The 16,772-nt window shown below is 41.6% G+C and overlaps 1 protein-coding gene across 7 annotated transcripts; it reads right to left on the bottom strand.

The window, feature by feature from the left end:
- Positions 1-306: 306 nt before the first annotated feature.
- Positions 307-16,714, bottom strand: LOC102241791 (chromosome unknown open reading frame, human C6orf52). 7 transcript variants are annotated; one of them, XM_005878435.2, is made up of 6 exons: positions 16,154-16,478; positions 9,694-9,775; positions 9,286-9,463; positions 6,709-6,851; positions 5,257-5,302; positions 611-629 (listed from the first exon to the last, which is right to left on the bottom strand). In XM_005878435.2, the coding sequence occupies exons 2-5, from the start codon at positions 9,762-9,764 to the stop codon at positions 5,260-5,262; spliced, it is 435 nt and encodes a 144-aa protein (XP_005878497.1). In that variant the 5' UTR covers positions 9,765-9,775; positions 16,154-16,478; the 3' UTR covers positions 611-629; positions 5,257-5,259. The 7 variants fall into 7 exon arrangements, with proteins under 7 accessions (XP_014405049.1, XP_005878496.1, XP_005878495.1 ...); XM_014549566.1 differs by having other exon boundaries at positions 6,709-6,815; XM_014549563.1 differs by lacking the exons at positions 6,709-6,851; positions 16,154-16,478 and adding an exon at positions 16,628-16,714 and having other exon boundaries at positions 307-629.
- Between the last annotated feature and the right edge of the window lie 58 nt (positions 16,715-16,772).

The raw sequence follows: 16,772 nt of genomic DNA, 5'->3' as shown, positions 1-16,772 counted from the left end.
AGGGAGATATTAGAATAAGTTTAATCAATTTATCAGTCATTGTTTTTATCAATGTTGTTTTTATGTTTTTGTTTTATATCATCTTTTTGTTGTTTTTGTTTTCATATGTTGTTGTTACATCATGTTATTTATTAATCAATTTGTATATTATTGTCATGTACATTTTACTAATTTTCTTTCATCTCTGACGCTTCTATTAGAGAAAGGGCGAATAGAAGTATTAAAATATTTCTTCTAATTAATTTCCTTTCAATGAGCACGAATCTGTGCACCCGGCCACTAGTCTAATATAACACAATTCCAGAATTGGATGTGGTGGTAAAGTTTATTTACATTATGTTTTATCATTTCAATCATATTTGAGTCCTTGGAATTTGTATTTACATACAGAACCCAGTATATTTCTGGGAGAATTTAATTTTTGAAAAACAAAAACAGAACAGGATATAGTTAATATAATAATTGGGTAGCTTAATGAACATCTGGTTTCTGTAGGGTCTCATCTGGGATTTTAGAGTAAACTGTATCCAGAGGCTGCCAGCGGCAATTCATGAGAGAATCGTAAAGTTCTTCACTTTTCACCATAAATTCTTTGTTTAATTCCTCAATATTCAAATGAAGATTGGGATCTTCGGAAGCCAGTAACGCATATGAAAAAAAAGAGAGTTTGACAAGACATATATCAGAAATGGTTTACAATTTTTAAAAAACATTAGCAGGAAATATTAAAGGCAATTAATGTTAAAATTGTTTAAATGTGTGTTCCTTTCCATAAGGCTTAAAAATAGAAATTGAAGCCAAAAAAGGAGTAATGCAACCAGACTCAAGGAGCATCAGGATGGTGAATGAAAATGAGGAAATGGACAGAATTAAGAGAGGTTTTGGAGATAAGTAGGCAACATTTGGAGGTGGAGTCAATTTGGGGTAAAGGAGAAAGGGAGGGTTGAGGTTGACACCTGAGTTTCTGGCAGGAGCACTTGGGTGGATATGGTGCCACACAGTGAGCCAGGACCAAGTCCCAGTCGGGACTTTGAAAAAATAACCATGCTGCTTTACCTGCTTAGTTAACAGACTGGTATGTGCATAAATTATATATATATAACAACTAATTTAGAAAAAGAGAGGAGCCTGACCTTCCTTCTCTGAAACCTGAAACCCTGTGATGAGATGTGGTATTATGTTATCATGAAAACATCAGACCTAGGTGTTCAGTTCAAGTTGCCAGGTTTCCAAGATCACTGACTTTTTAAATATAGTCCATTTTTTTCTCCTTGTATTGAATGTAACTGTAGAAGCCTTTTCTGTTTTCCTTTATAACTTTTGCAAGCCTTAGTTCATTTAGGGCCATAATGTGCTTCCTAATACTCACATGTGTTCATGCTATTTACTCATATTTATTTACTAGAGTCCCGGTGCCTGCGCCCTCTCGAAGTCCGGGAGCCCTCAGGTTATGTCTGACTGATGGATTAGGCCTGCTCCCAGCAGGAAGCGGGCCTAAGCCGTCAGTCGGACATCCTTAGCGCTGCCATGGAGGCAGGAGAGGCTCCCGCCACCACTGCTGCACTCACTAGCCGTGAGCCCGGCTTCTGGCTGAGCAGCGCTTACCCTGTGAGAGCCCACTGACCATCAGGAGGCAGCTCCTGCGTTGAGCATCTGCCTCCTGGTGGTCAGTGTGCATCATAGCGACCAGTAGTTCCACTGTTTAGTCGATTTGCATATTTGCCTTTTATTATAGAGGATATGCCTGTTACAGACAGTTTGTGCCTCCCCACCCCCCAAATTCACATGTTGAAGCTCTAACTTCTAATTTGATGCTATTTGGAGATGGGGTCTTTGGGAGATAATTAGGGTGAGATGAGATTGTAAGGATAGGGCCCTAGATCCATGGACTTAGTGCCTTAAAAAAAGGAAAGCAGAGCTCTAGATCTCTCTTCCCTACCATATGAGGATATGAGAGGGTGGCCATCTACAGCCAGGAAGAGAGCCTCACCAGAAATCGAATCAGTGGCACCTAATCTTGGACTTTCCACTGTCCAGAACCACCAGAAATAAATTTGCTGTTAAAGCTACCCGGTCTGCAATATTTTGTTATAGCAGCCTGAACTCATTAATGCGATGTCCTTCTGTATTTATCATTTTAGAACCAAGATCATCCAATAGCCCCCGCCCATCATATAAGTTTCATGAGCTACTTCTTATTTTTCTGCACTGGAGTTATTTGTGACTGTGTTGTCAGATTCTTGTTTGCTGGAGGCTAATTCCAGCATGTCATAAATGCAAGAAGTTTCATCAAAAGGTTGATGGAACCTTGAGACTTCAGCAGGGATGAAGATACATATTATTGCCTGCTGGAATAGCTGAAAGTATTTCCCCAAACCTGAAGATCTACATGTTATTACCTGCTGCTGGCCAAACAGCTGAACAGCTGGAGGCATTTCCCCAAACCTGAAGATACATATGGCTGCCTGCTGCCAGACAGCTGAGGGCAGTTCCCCCAACCTGACAATGCCTACTGTTTACCAAGCTTACCTTTCGATATGTATATCTGCTTTGCTATAGGCCAAAATGTGGGAATAAAAAGCCCTGGGTCCGGAGATAGAGAGAACTTGGTTACTATAGCTAAGTCTCCTCTGGCCCCCCCATGTATTCCAAATTTATATTTCTAGTCTCTTTATTAATTTATGTGCAGCCCCTTCTCCAGATTCCTGAACCCTTCTAGATGCTGAGAAAGACCCCGGCACTTGTTCTTTAGAGTTTTTATCCCTCGGAACCATCTTTCCTTTGAGAGCTTCTAGTCATAAAATTAGATGTTTCTATTTTTTTATATATATAGTTTTTTTTTCATTGATTTCAGAGAGGAAGGGAGAGGGAGAGAGAGATAGAAACATCAATGATGAGAGTGAATCATTGATCAGCAGCCTTCTGCAAGCCCCCTACTGGGGATCAAGCCCGCAACCTGGGCATGTGCCCTTGACCGGAACTAAACCTGGGACCCTTCAGTCCGCAGGCTGTAGCTCTATCCACTGAGCCAAACCGGCGAGGGCTAGATGTTTCTATTTTTCCCTGAATGTTCTGAAATTTTTTTTTCCTAAAGTCACGTGCTAGGTCCTTTACCTCTTTGTCTTGGGCAGTTGTTTGCTAAAAGGCTCCTGACTCTGCATGTTCCTGGTCAGGGGAGCGCATGCTTATGAGCACTCTCTCTCTTGTAACTGTGGCCTAGAAAACAAACGTCAGCTAGGAACCTAGATTAATGATCTAGGCCAGTGGTCGGCAAACTGCACCTCGCGAGCCACATGCAGCTCTTTGGCCCGGAGTGTGGCTCTTCCACAAAATACCATGTGCGGACTCGTACGTACAGTGCGATTGAAAACTTCGTGGCCCATGCGCAGAAGTCGGTATTTTGTGGAAGAGCCACACTCAAGGGGCCAAAGAGCTGCATGTGGCTCGCGAGCCGCAGTTTGCCGACCACTGATAGGCCCTTCCAGTGATGTTGGCCAAAGGGGCAATAGAAGCCCATAAAAGTCAAACTCATTACATCTTTCCTAAACCTGTGGGCCTTCTAGACTTATGCTGCAGCCACTAGCCACATGTGGCTATCAAGCACTTGAAATGTGGCTAATCTTAGGTGAAATGTGATGTAAACATACATTGCATTGTGAAAACTTGGTATTAAAATTTTTTAAGTCTCATTCAATGTTTATATTGATGACACGTTGAAATAATATTCTGACTATATTAGATTAAGGTTAAAATATTTAAATTAATTTTCCCTATCTCTTTTTGTTTCTTGAATTTGGCTACTAGAAAATGTAGAACTACCTATGTGGGTGGATTTGTGTTTCCCATACATTTCTACTGGACAGAGCTGCTCCGGATCTGTGAACAGCTAACCCTCATGTGGTTGTTATGTGCCAAAACCTGTTAAAACACTTAAAAACACTTTAGAGCTACTGCCCTCATTTCATAGGAGGTAGGTTTTAAATCCCATTTTACAGGTGGGAACACCAATGCACTGGAGATGAATTAATGTGGAATTACAGAGCCAGTAAGAGAGATCTGAACTCTGGCAGTCTGGCCCCAGAAAGCACAATCTTATTGTATGTCTTTCTCTGTTCTTTTTATAGACTGTTTCTGAAGAACTGATAAAAGCAGGGAGAATATACACACTTTAGTCAGAATGAAATCCCCCGCCCCCAGCTATAATGAGCACCTGTTATTCATATTCCAATTAAGTACTTCCAACTAGAACTGCCCCTAGTTTTCTTTTAAACATCAATTTCATTGCATTTACTAGTAAACATTGAACACCAACTAACATGCAGACTTTGTATTGGTTCCTAGGACTACAAAGATGGATGCTCCCAGATTTGATAAAATCACAAAGGCAGTGGGTTGTAGGGATGAGGTGAGGGTAGGGGAAGAGACCAGATGGACACGTGATAAGACAGACATTTGATAAGGAAACAGGCAAAAGTGTTCTCTGCATTTTGTTTCTATTCCTCTTTCCCATAACTTAAATAAAAGAAGCCAAATGTTTTCTTTTTTCCCTCAAATAAGACACATTCAGAAACAGGGTTCTTCTCTGGGCAGATACACTTTGGTCTTTTCAAAACAGATCAAGAACTACATGAAGAAACACCTGACTCTACAGAGGGGGCCTGCTGGGTCCTCCAGGAACCAATAACCCTAAGGCAGTGGTTCTCAACCTTCTGGCCCTTTCAATACAGTTCCTCATGTTGTGACCCAACCATAAAATTATTTTCGTTGCTACTTCATAACTATAATGTTGCTACTGTTATGAATTGTAATGTAAATATCTGATATGCAGGATGGTCTTAGGCGACCCCTGTGAAAGGGTCATTCGACCGCCAAAGGGGTCGCGACCCACAGGTTGAGAACCGCTGCCCTAAGGGGAGCCAGGAAGCCAAGGCCACAGCAAGTGCCTCATGCTTTTTCTCCTTAAAAATCTAAATTAAAGCATAATTAATCCCAAAGTCTAAACTTATGGAGGAAACAGATCTTAAAATCAACTTAATCGAATTATTTTGTGGAAATGCCCCCATTTCCCAGTCCTTCAGAAAGACCCAGAGAGGAGGTTTCACTGAAGCTGTTCCCACAGAGGCAATTTCCAAAGAGTAGATGAATTGTTAAGAAAATGGCTTAGACAACCTACGCTGGTATTTTCCAGTAGGACCTTTCAGTTTCTAGCCATTGTTAGTTTTGTTTTTAAATACTGCAACACGAGGTTTATGTTACCTTCTAGTAGGTTTTCATCTTGGTTTCCCGCCAGAGCTGTGGTTTCCTACAATGAAAATCAGTATTTTATTTTAAGAAAAAAATAATTTCACTTAAAGGTTGACTATCACACAGGCTTTCTTAGAAAAATCTAGCTCTCACAAATAATATCTAAACTCTCTTTAGATTAAATTTATTTTTGAACTTCGATTAGGAGAATCTTTAAATGATATATTACAATTATGAAATGAGTGAACTATATCAACAGAAGAAAACCCACAAAGGAGGAGCAAGCCCAACAAAGGCCTCTGGCCTCTCTGAAGCTTCTGAGAATGGGCATCCTAGAGCCTGCGATAGGCGTCCGACACCAGGAATGTTGGCATCCAGACGCCACAGTCCCTGTACTAGAAGCCCAACTCTCTACCTGGAGCTCAGCCCTTCTTTCCAGATGACAATCTGCAAAGTCTCCACATGTACATCCCCCCACCACAGCCTTCTAATCGCACCACCAACTCCATGGCTCAGCCGAGGATGGGGATAGTAGGTGCTTAAGGAAATGCAGAGGGTGCAGAAAAAGAAACCAATCAACCATCGCCTTACATACTGAGAGAACTAAATTCCAGAAGTATTCCCCAAATAGATCTTGGCTGGTTAACCCAGAGAGTTTGCTCTACTGGGGCATAAGTTCCTATGACTCCTCTTTATAGGCACCTGTTGGAAACCTGTTTTTGTTAAGGATGTACAGCTGTTCCAAGCAATCAGCCCATCCAGGAAGGGCTGAGTTAGCTGGAGGCACTAATGACTTTAATTAAGCCTTCCCTGCTAATAAGGATGATATTGCATTGAAAGCCAAAGATCCACTACTTCCTCTCTTCAATCTATCTGAAAGTATGCCTCCCTTTTGCTCTGAAATAGGTCCTGATTTGCAAAATAAATTATATGGTTACCATAAATTTAATCACACCACTGATGTATTTTTTTTTCCATTTAGAAATGACTAAGAAGCCATTTAGTCATTTAATCTGTGCTTAAATGAATTCTTTCCTCCTCCCTCCCTCCCTTCCTTCCTTCCTTCCTTCCTTTGTGTGTGTGTGTGTGTGTGTGTGTGTGTTTTAATCCTCACCTGAAGATATTTTTTCCATTGATTTCTAGAGAGAGTGGAAGGGTGGGGTGAGGGGGGAGAGAAACATTGACATGAAAGAGACACATTGATTGGTTGCCTCCTGCACATACCCCTACTAGGGCTGGGGAACCTGCAACCGAGGTATGTGCCCTTGACCCTTCGGTCTGCGGGCCGACATTCTAACCATTGAGCCATGGCTCAAACGATGAGACCTTTCTTTTAATACAATGTCCAAGTAACCTCACATTTCCTCCTTTTCAGTGTGTACTCTGGTAAATGTGGATCCTAAATTAAGAGGCTGTAGGGAGCAGGAGCTGTCTGAAGACAGAGCATTAGAGAATGAGGTTCACCTGGAGAGTGTATGCTGCTGGTTGTCCTTAAAGAAGGGCACATCTATAAATGGTTTTCCTCTGTTGGAGGTAGCTTGGGCAAGTTGTGCTGACGGACACCCAAAGACCTGAGAATCATTTTGAAGACATCCACTTCCTGTAATCTTAAGCAGGACACAATGCCAAAATGGAGAGGCTAATCCTTAACTTGGGGAGGCAAGGGCTAGGGCTTCGGGTGTGCTACAGTGGGGGAAGTGGGCGAAAAAACTATGACATCTCATAGAGGGCGCACCTTATTAGGGAAGACTCAAGTGAAGATGTGTGAGTGAGACTCAGTGGAGAGCCTTATGGTCTTGACTTTTGCTGACCAAAACTCCCACCAAGTTTCCTAACCGGGAACTCCCACCAAGAGAGCAGGCAGGTGGCACAAGTATGGTAACCAAAGCCATTAAAGAGAAAAAAAAAAAAAAAATATAATATATATATATATATATGTTTCTTGAAGGAAAACTGCATGTTATAATAAAAATTTGACTAGAGAATGAAATATTAAAAAATCAAAATGTGTCAACACAAATGGGAAGAAGAAAGAAGGGAAGGGGTGGCAAGGAGAGAAAAAAAGTGTTAATTTCTTATTTATTCATGAGTGGAGAGATAAAGAAATAGTTTCATTTCTGGAGTTGGTAATATACTCAAACCAATACTTCTCTATTTAAAGATCTAAAGGTAGCCACTAGAAGTCAGACCATCTATCTCTCAAAAAAAAAAAAGAAAGAAAAACAGGAGGGTAAAAGAAAAAAAATGTGCTAAAACCTCAGGCAATGTAGCAAGATTTAAAAAATATATATAATACTAGAGGCCCAATGCACGACATTCGTGTACTGGGGAGGGGGGTGGGGCTCAGCCTGGCCTGCGCCTTCTTGCAGTCCAGGACCCCTGGGGGATGTCCGCCTGCCGGCAGTCAGACATCCCCCAAGGGGTCCTTAGTGCTGCCATGGAGGCAGGAGAGGCTCCCACCACCTCTGCTGTGCTCACCAGCCATGAGCATGGCTCATGGCTTCTGGCTGAGTGGCGCTTCCCCTGTGGGAGCACACTGACCACCAGGGGCAGCTCCTGCGTTGAGCGTCTGCCCCCTGGTGGTCAGTGCGCATCATAGCAACTGGTAGAACAGCCTTTGGGTCGATTTGCATATTACCCTTTTATTATATAGGATCAAGCATCTGTTAAAAGGGTACAGCCCAGGTTGGGTTTAAAAGAAAAAAAAATAGTGAGAAGTCTAACAAGATATTTTCTCTAAGAGGCACACCTAAAACAGACTTGTAAAACTGAGAGTGAAAATTTGGGCAAAAAAATTAGCAACCAAATACAAGTTTTAAAAACAGGGCTTAGCTGTTCAACTCTGGTGTTAAGGCCAAGGCCATCACACAAAGGGACACTGTGCACATCAGGAAATAAACTGGGGAGAAAAGCCTGTGACACTTTGACTGCAAAGGGCTAATTTCCCTAGTATGTAAATACCACAGTCAAGAAAAAGGGGCACAACACACAGAAGAAAGGTAGGCAAAAAAAGTCAACTAAATCAGAAAACAGATACCAATAAACACCTGAAAAAATATTTGCACTCAATAATAGACAAATGCCTTCCTCGCTTGTCCAATTGGCTAATCACACAGAAAAACAAACAACAACAACAAAAAACAGAAGCAAGCACACCTACAAACAATAGTGGAAAGCGCAAACTCAGGCAGGTTTTTGGTAAGTTGCTGTTTAAAATTTTAAATGATATATCCTTTAATCCAGATCTTCCACTTCCAGAATTTGTTCTTAGCCAAAAAATAACAACACTCAAATGCCTGAAGATAAATAAGTAAAAGTTTGTTAAGGGACTGACAACATTTAAAATGTTAGTCAATAGGGATGAGCTAAACTCAAAACACATTCAAATGGGCAGCTTTAAAGAAAGCTCTCCAGATGCAATCTATAAGCAGAAGCAAGCAAGAAGCAAACAAGTATATATATACCACACAGTCCATTCCTGCCCAAGGCGCTCCCAACTCCCCAAACAGAAACAAACCCCCATCACACTGAGTTAGCAAGAGTACAGGGGGAAAATCTAGAGGACAAGATCAACTTCAACAGCGTTGTCTTGAAGTGGGGAGGGGGAGGGGAAGTGGGAGTGGGGGAGGCTTTCAGAAATAGGTTACTTGAGTTCTTGAGTAATCAAAATATTAAAGTATCTTTTTAAAAGTGTGTTAATGTTCACTGCCGTATCAAAACAATGCAAAAAACCCCACAAACCTACCTCCTGTGCTATTTTAAGTGTTTAAGAGTAAAATCTATTGAAAGATGATAATCTAAAATTTAGTAACAAGAAATACGCATCAGCCCATTATTTTGTTTTTGGAAGAGAGTGAGGACTTAAATTGTTTGTAAGTCAAAATTTCTGGGGTCATCAGCTGTTACTCTCTGGTATTACAATAGGGAGCAAAAGCCACCGCGGAGGGAAACTGAATGGCAGGATGTGGAGGTGTGAGATAGGAAAAAGATGTTTCACGCTGGGCACACCCACCGACACACGATTCACTGAGAGAGTGATACCTCGGGTGTAATGGGAGTTCCAGCTGGGTGTCCAGAGGTCCCATGCGCAGACAGGGTGTGCTCATTTCCATCCACTGCAGGACCACAGCAATAGCCAGGAAGAAGACAACAGCTGTGCTGTTGCTCATACCCGCTGCCAAAGGGGTCCCTCTGGTAGAACTGGAATTTAGGGTTCACTCTAATAGTAGAGGGAAGACAACAGGAACGGCATCAGCAACCAAGGCAGAGTCGTCCAAAACCACAGAGCTTTCTCCTTTCCCAAAAGTTACAAGTAAGTATGACTTCTGCTTTAACTGTTTAAGAACACCCATTTTCAAAGCAATCGTTTGTAAATTGCCCCCAAAGTATCTAAGAAATAGAACCCTAAGCAACCTTCATTTTCACTCAGAGCAGGAAAAAGCACCTCACCTTTGCCAGTACCAGTAATAATTATTCTGTTGAGCTCTGTCAAAACCCGCAAAACTCTTCGATCCAGCCATTGATCCAGAAACTTGATAAAAAGAGACAGAGAATCCAGAGTTTTTACTTCTGAGTCAAAAATTCCAGCTCCGGAGCTAAAACCTCTCAATCAGACAAACAACTCTCATAACTGCCTTAATCCCTGCTAGGCAATTAACTGCTTGATTTTCAAGACAGTGGGGTTTAAGGCGCGGGAGTCACCTGAGGGCACTGCAACTACTCAGCTGGCTTTGAGCCTCCGCCCCTCTCCCAACTGTCAGGCCTGGGGAAGCTGCCCAGGGGGACGGAGAGGGAATATGTGTTGGGCAACTGCACAGGACACACTAGTCTCCACCCCACCTCCTATGTAAGGGTCACTTTTAGTAATTAAAACTTTTAAGACAAATACAATTTGATGTTCTCTTCTCAGTTATCAGCACCTAGTGGACATATTTCCTGCAGGTTGAAATCATCCCAACCAGCTGGTGGAAGCACTGGTACATCACATACACACACACACACACACACACACACACACACACACACACACACACCCCTACCTTAATTCGAGTGCAGAAAAAAAAAATTCGAGTGCAGAAAAAAAAAATTCGAGTGCAGGGAAATCTGTGGTTCAGTGTATTTTTTTAAAGCACAAAAAAAGCTCCCCAAATTTTAATGTACATTTGCACTACCTGGGCATGTTGTTTAAAATATAGGTTCTGATTCAATAGATTTGGAGTGGAGCCTCAGATTCTGCCCTTTCTAGCCAGCTCCCAGGTACTTTAAGTAGCAAGGCTACACAAAGTGTCAAAATTTAAGAAGATAACTTGTGAGTCTAAGAAGGAACAGTTAGGGCCTGGTGGGAGTGGCTCAGTTGGTTGAGCATTGTCCTGTGCATGGAAAGGTTGCTGGTTTGATTCCAGGTCAGGGCACATACGTGGGTTGCAGGTTTGATCCCCAGGTTGGGGCAACTGATAGATGTTTTTCTCCCTTTCTTTCTTTCTTTCCTTCTCCCTCCCCGCCCCTCCCCTGCTCCACTCTCTCTCCCTCTTTTCCTTCCTCTCTCTAAACATGTTCTCTGATGCCATCGGGTAAGGATTAAAAAAAAACAACAAACATACTATGCTCTCAATAAACATTAACTATAATTACTTTTTTTTTTAAAAAAGAAACAGGGTTTGGCAATTTCCCTGAAACTTGTTAATAACTAACAAGCTTATTAATTAATATTCCACTATTAATGAACTATTCCGCTATCCAAGTGCTTGATGTATTCTATATGTATCTGTCTATATGTGCCTGTAATGAGAAAAATAATAATCACAATTAAATTAAATCATTCACCCATTATTTACTGAGTCCCTACAAGGCAGGTGGGTGATTGGCACTGGTGATATAGTGGAACTTATACTCTAGTGAATTTCCCATGTTTTCAAAGGAGAGGTCATTGATTAGCTGCTGTGGCACACATTGCTAAGTGCCACCCAATATTGATTCCTTTCCTTTTCTTCCTTAATAACAGAACCCCGATTTAATTTCGGCGGGCAGCAACAGGCCTCCCTAAAAGACTACATTTCCTAGCTTTCCCCTTGCAGGGAGATGTGGCCAGGTGGCCAAAGACTGGCTAATAAGATGTAAATAAGAACTATTATAAGAGGATTGAGGAAAGCTGTGTAGACAAAGGGAGTTTGCTTAGCTGGAAGGCCTCCTGGTCCTCCACCCTTTCCCCAAGCCTAATGCTGAGATTACAGATAAGATGGCTGGAGCCAAAATAACTGTGCACCTATCTTGGCCTATGGGATGATATCAAGGAATAAGTCAGAAACACAAATACGGGATTGGAAATAAAGAACAGGTTTAGGTCCCAATGACTATGGACTGACCCGCTACACCAGCACTAGACTGGCCTACCTCCAGATTTCTTTTAAGGAATAAATGTCTTGTTTAAGCCACTATTGTTTTAAGTTATATGAAGTTAAAAACAATTCTTAATAACTATAACAGCTTAGATATCAAATAAAACATCAGTTACGGATTCTCTCTTTGTAAAAACTTTAATACCGGGGTTTTTTCCCTTCTATTTTGGGACTTTTTTTTTCTGGTAAAAAGAAAATTAGAATTTTGGCTATGAGGGTAAGAAAGACCACTGTAGCTGTAAAGGAGTTTGGGAGTTGAACATTGATAATAAGGTAGTAAGGAGGCTGAGGATGGGAGAGGCCAATGTAGCATGTTGAAACCACCTGGGAAGATGGCAGGAGTGAAGCACAGAGCACCGTGAGCAAGGCTCCAGAGATGAAAATAGACATTCAAGGGTTTTGTTGATGACAGTGACAAGGAAGACTTCACAAATTTAAAAAGAAAAAAATTATATTTATCTATCTATCTATCTATCTATATATAAATTGATTTCAGAGAGAGAGGAAGGGGGGAGAGAGAGAAAAAAAAACATCAAGCCCGCAACCGGGGCATGTGCCCTGACCAGGAATCGAACAGTGACCTCCTGGTTCATAGGTTGACGCTCAACCACTGAGCCACACCGGCCAGGCCACAAATATTGTTTTACTTTTTAGGCATGCGGCCTACTGGCCGAGAGTTTGATATGCTTGTTCTAAAAGCCTCAAGTGCAAACGTCTCATTTTTCACTTGGATTAGTCCCATGAAGCAGGTGAAGCAAATTTATACCAGGGTAGACTATTGGCCAGTGTCCAGGTGGAACAACCCACTCTCTCAGCTTCCCTCAGCTTTACGTGCAAAGACCAACGTCTTCTGGGAATACAAGCACATGCACCCTCTGTAGTCCTAAAATTTAAGACTTGCTACCTGTTACACTGAGAAAGAAGGATAATTGGGCAGGAATATTAGACACATGATATTTCTAACAGGGCTGACTTTTCTCCACTGTATCCTTCTTTTAGCCCAGTATATCAACTTTGTCACTACCCCTAGTCCCCCCCCCCAAAAAAAACCCTGTTTTTTCTTTAGCAAAACAAAGCAAGGTACTCAATAAATATCTATTGAAAGAACGAATAAATAAAAGCATTGCTTAAATGTAAAAAGTTTTCAATTTAAAAGCAAAACTAAAATCCTGTTTTAGTGTTAATGAACTCTAAACAGTTGGTTGTTTCTTAGCAACTGTAGTTTTTACAAGAAGTGTGTTCCGTTTGAATGCAGTTGAACAGGTATATAATTTTGTAGTTTTTCTTTAGACCAGGGGTGGGGAACGTCTGGCCGGCTGTATAAGGCCCGTGAAATCATTTGGTCTGGCCCTGCCAAGGCATTAGGGGTGAGTTAATTAAATGTTTGACCAAATATAGCAGGCCAAATTTTAAGTTGATAACTTTGTATGGCCCTCGAATGATGTTATAAATATCCAAATGGCCCTTGGCAGAAAAAATGTTCCCCACCCCTTGGTTTAGACAGTGAAAAACCACTGTTCTTCTGTTAAAGAGAATGCCCAAGCCCAAGGAAACAGAAAAAGGAGCAGCAGCACTAGGTCTATCGTTACTTAGCTGTGTGGTTTGAAGAGTTCCTTTTCTGTACCTATTTCAGCATTTATGACCTTAGACTTCATTAGTGTATTAAAACCTCAATTAGGCCCTAATCTTTTTTTAAAAATATTTTTATATATTTTATTGATTTTTTACAGAGAGGAAGGGAGAGAGAGAGAGCTAGAAGCATCGATGAGAGAGAAACATTGATCAGCTGCCTCCTGCACACCTCCTACTGGGGATGTGCCTGCAACCAAGGTACATGCCCCCGACTAGAATCGAACCCAGGACCCTTCAGTCCGCAGGCCGACGCTCTATCCAGTGAGCCAAAATAGTCAGGGATAAGCCCTAATCTTTTAAAAAATGTAACAAAATTTTACCAATGCTCTCCTCCAAAAATGTACATATACAATTTTGCATATAATTTCAGGAATTCAAAACCTCCAAACCAATCTATGAACTCCCTAGTATTAACACCTGAACCAGATGCTAAGATCATCCCAGCTCTCTAATTGGTTCCACTAATTTCTAACAGTAAAAAAAAAGAAAAAGTAAACCACTTTGAGTTATGTTTATGTTGCTTACACTACAGTTTTCATTCTAGAACCAACTATATTCTAAAAGATTGAAGCAAAATACTTTTTCAAGTTACAAGGTTCTTCTCCAAAATGTGTCAGCAGAACAGAGAACCCAGAAATTGGCCCAAGCCATTATGCTCAATTAATATTTGATAAAGGAGGCAAGAGCATGCAATGGATTAAAAAAAAAAAACTGTGGTACATTTACATGATGAAATACTATGCAGCTGTAAAAAAAAAAAAAGAAGGATCTCTTACCCTTTGAGAAAGCAAGGAGAGACCGAGAGAATATTATACTAAGTGAAATAAATCAGTCAGAGAAAGACAAGTACCATGTGATCTCACTCAAATGCGGCATCTAATGAACAAAATAAACTAACAAAATAGATCCAGAGACATGGAATCATGCAACAGACTGAGGATCTTCAGAGGGAGAGGGGGGAAGGGCGAGGGAAGAGATCAACTAAAGAACTTATATGTATATATGCATAACCCATGGACAGAGACAACAGTGGGGTGAAGGCCTGGGAAGGGGGACATCTATAATACTTTCAACAATAAAGATAAACTAAAAAATAAGTAAATAAATACAGACTTTCTTCAAGTTCCTAAAAAAATAAAGTGTGTCAAATACTTAAGCAGGTAAAAGTGTGACAATCTGGTAATACATGCTGAATATAGCAATTATCCTGTTATTGTGATGTTAAAATAAATTTTTAAAAAATATTTTCAATTGATTTTTTAGAGGGAAACACTGAAGTGAGAAACATCTATCAGTTGACTCCCGTACACACCCCAACAGGGGACCAAAGCCACAATCTACGTATGTGCCCCGACCAGGAGTCAAACCAGCAACCTTTCGGTGCATAGGCTGACGCTCAACCAACTGAGTCACACCAGCTATGGCTAAAATTAATTTTAAAAAATATTAAATAGATACTACTTCTTTTTTTCTTTTTAAAACATATTTTTATTGATTTCAGAGAGGAAGGGAGATAGAAACAAATGATAAGAAACATCAATTGGCTGCATCCTGCACGCCCCCTACTGGGGATCGAGCCCGCAACATGGGCATGGGTCCTTGACCAGAATCAAACCCGAGACTCTTCAGTCCCCAGGCTTCGCTCTATCCACTGAGCCCAACCGGCCAGGGCAATGAGTACTAATTCTTAAACAGCAGTTGAGATTTTTCTGGGGTAATGAGGCCGGGCACCAGGGGCATTCCAGAAGCAACAGGATATACAAAGCACAGAATTTTCAAACAGTTTTATTCAAACATTTTTTTTTTCTTTTTGGATGAGAGAATACTACGTTCACATTAAAATAAACAGATATGTCATGGAGTAAAATGCAAAAAGACAGATTTTTTTAAGATAAAATATGAGACTTCAAAGAAATGTCCTACTTACTCATTCTTTCCCTTTTAAAATTTTTACCTATTGATTTTTTAAAGAGAGGAAGGGAATGAGAAACATTCATTTGTTGTTTCACTTATTTAAATGGAGAAAGGGAGTGAGAAACATTCATTTGTTGTTCCACTTATTTATCATTCTTTGGTTGATTCTTGTATGTGCCCTAACTGGGGATCGAACCACACCTCAGCCTCTAGGTAGGACGCTCTAACCAACTGAGCTACCTGGCCAGGGTTCTGCTTAGTCATTCTTTGCCCCATGCCCAGGGGACACCCATTCAAGCAACTTACACTCCGCTGACCTTAGTGGAGGTAATAGTCAAGAAACAGTAAATAGGAAATAACTGAAATAGTAAAATAAATTCCGGAGTTTTGTAACATAAAAAGGTAACTAGCACAAAGCAGTTATTACAAAACAGCGAACGACTACACTGGTTTCCCAGAGACCGAGAATTAATTTAACTACAGCATTTTCCAGTACCTGGGGTCTGTTTACATGGGGAGTCACCCACGTGCACAGAAGACAAGGCCTTCCTTGCGCTACAATGACAACCAAAGCGGCCCAAGTGAAGGCATTTCTACAAGACCAAACATCAATGAAAACAAACCCAAGTTAAATACAAGTATGTACTGACAACTCAGAACACCAGAGAACATGGTCTTGGGAACAGAAGGGTGTGCTACAGAAGCAGCACTAAATGGGGTTTGAAGAATCGACATCTACCTCCCGCTGGTTAAATCCAGGTGCTAGGACGTTTGTGAGACGAATTACACTCCAAGGTTTACTCTACTGGAAGTTTGTGCAAAGATGTAATTTCTAACACATCCCTGAAACTCCTAACCTCAAGAAAAGTTCAAATGTAAATGAAGGTCATCTTCCTTTTATTAATGTTTGGCTTTGCACCTAACCTGCGGAGGGGGTGAAACTTTGAGATTTACTTCTGAACGCTCACCAGGGATGGCTGCGCCTTTCTTCCCCAAGTAGTCGGTCTTCACACCGTCAGGCTAAGCGTTCTGCTCCCTCCCCAGGATTTGCCACAACTGCAGTCCCGGGAAAGGAAAGGTGTGCAGGGCGGGGTTACCTGGCCGGAAGGCAGGGAGCGAACTTTCTGGGCCCAGACTCTCCCGCTTGCTGTTAACCGCGAACCCCAAATCCCACCTCCTCTTTGCCCTACTATGAGAAAATGTGAGGGAAAAAAAAAGGGCTCATTCCATTGCTTCCTGCACGAAAAGGAAACCTACTACCCCGTCTGTCACAGCGCGCAACAGAGAAGCATCACACACCTACAGCACCTTATTGCCAGGGGTCCCGCCCAGGTCGGAAACTGGCCCGCCCCTTCCTTAGACGTCCCGGAAATATGGGGCTTCCGCCAAGGATGTCCCGCCCACTCCCCTAGTTCACGGCTTTCTAGAATATGCCTGCTTACCCCAATTTTTTCCTCAAAGCAATGAGAACCTCTTCGGGTGGCGTCCTTCCTTGTTCTTCGCTTGTAAGTCTCGCGTGATCTTCGAGCGCTGAAACCGTTTTCACGGATGCAGGCGCTTTGGCAGCCCTGCGGTCCTGACGTCTAT

This window comes from Myotis brandtii, unplaced genomic scaffold (genome assembly GCF_000412655.1).
Source record: "Myotis brandtii unplaced genomic scaffold, ASM41265v1 scaffold56, whole genome shotgun sequence".
Classification (NCBI taxonomy): Eukaryota; Metazoa; Chordata; class Mammalia; order Chiroptera; family Vespertilionidae; genus Myotis; species Myotis brandtii.
The sequence above is the reverse complement of the archived record's forward strand: the minus strand, read 5'-3'. Positions and strand labels throughout refer to the sequence as shown.

Bases quoted from the DNA above. Each gene is read 5' to 3' on its own strand.
- LOC102241791 (XM_014549563.1), bottom strand. From the start codon at position 9,764: ATGGCTGGATCGAAGAGTTTTGCGGGTTTTGACAGAGCTCAACAGAAT. The intron at 9,464-9,693 runs GTGAGGTGCTTT...CTCTACTATTAG, and splicing joins TATTACTGGTACTGGCAAAG to AGTGAACCCTAAATTCCAGT. The intron at 5,303-9,285 runs GTATCACTCTCT...TTTTCATTGTAG, and splicing joins GAACTCCCATTACACCCGAG to GAAACCACAGCTCTGGCGGG.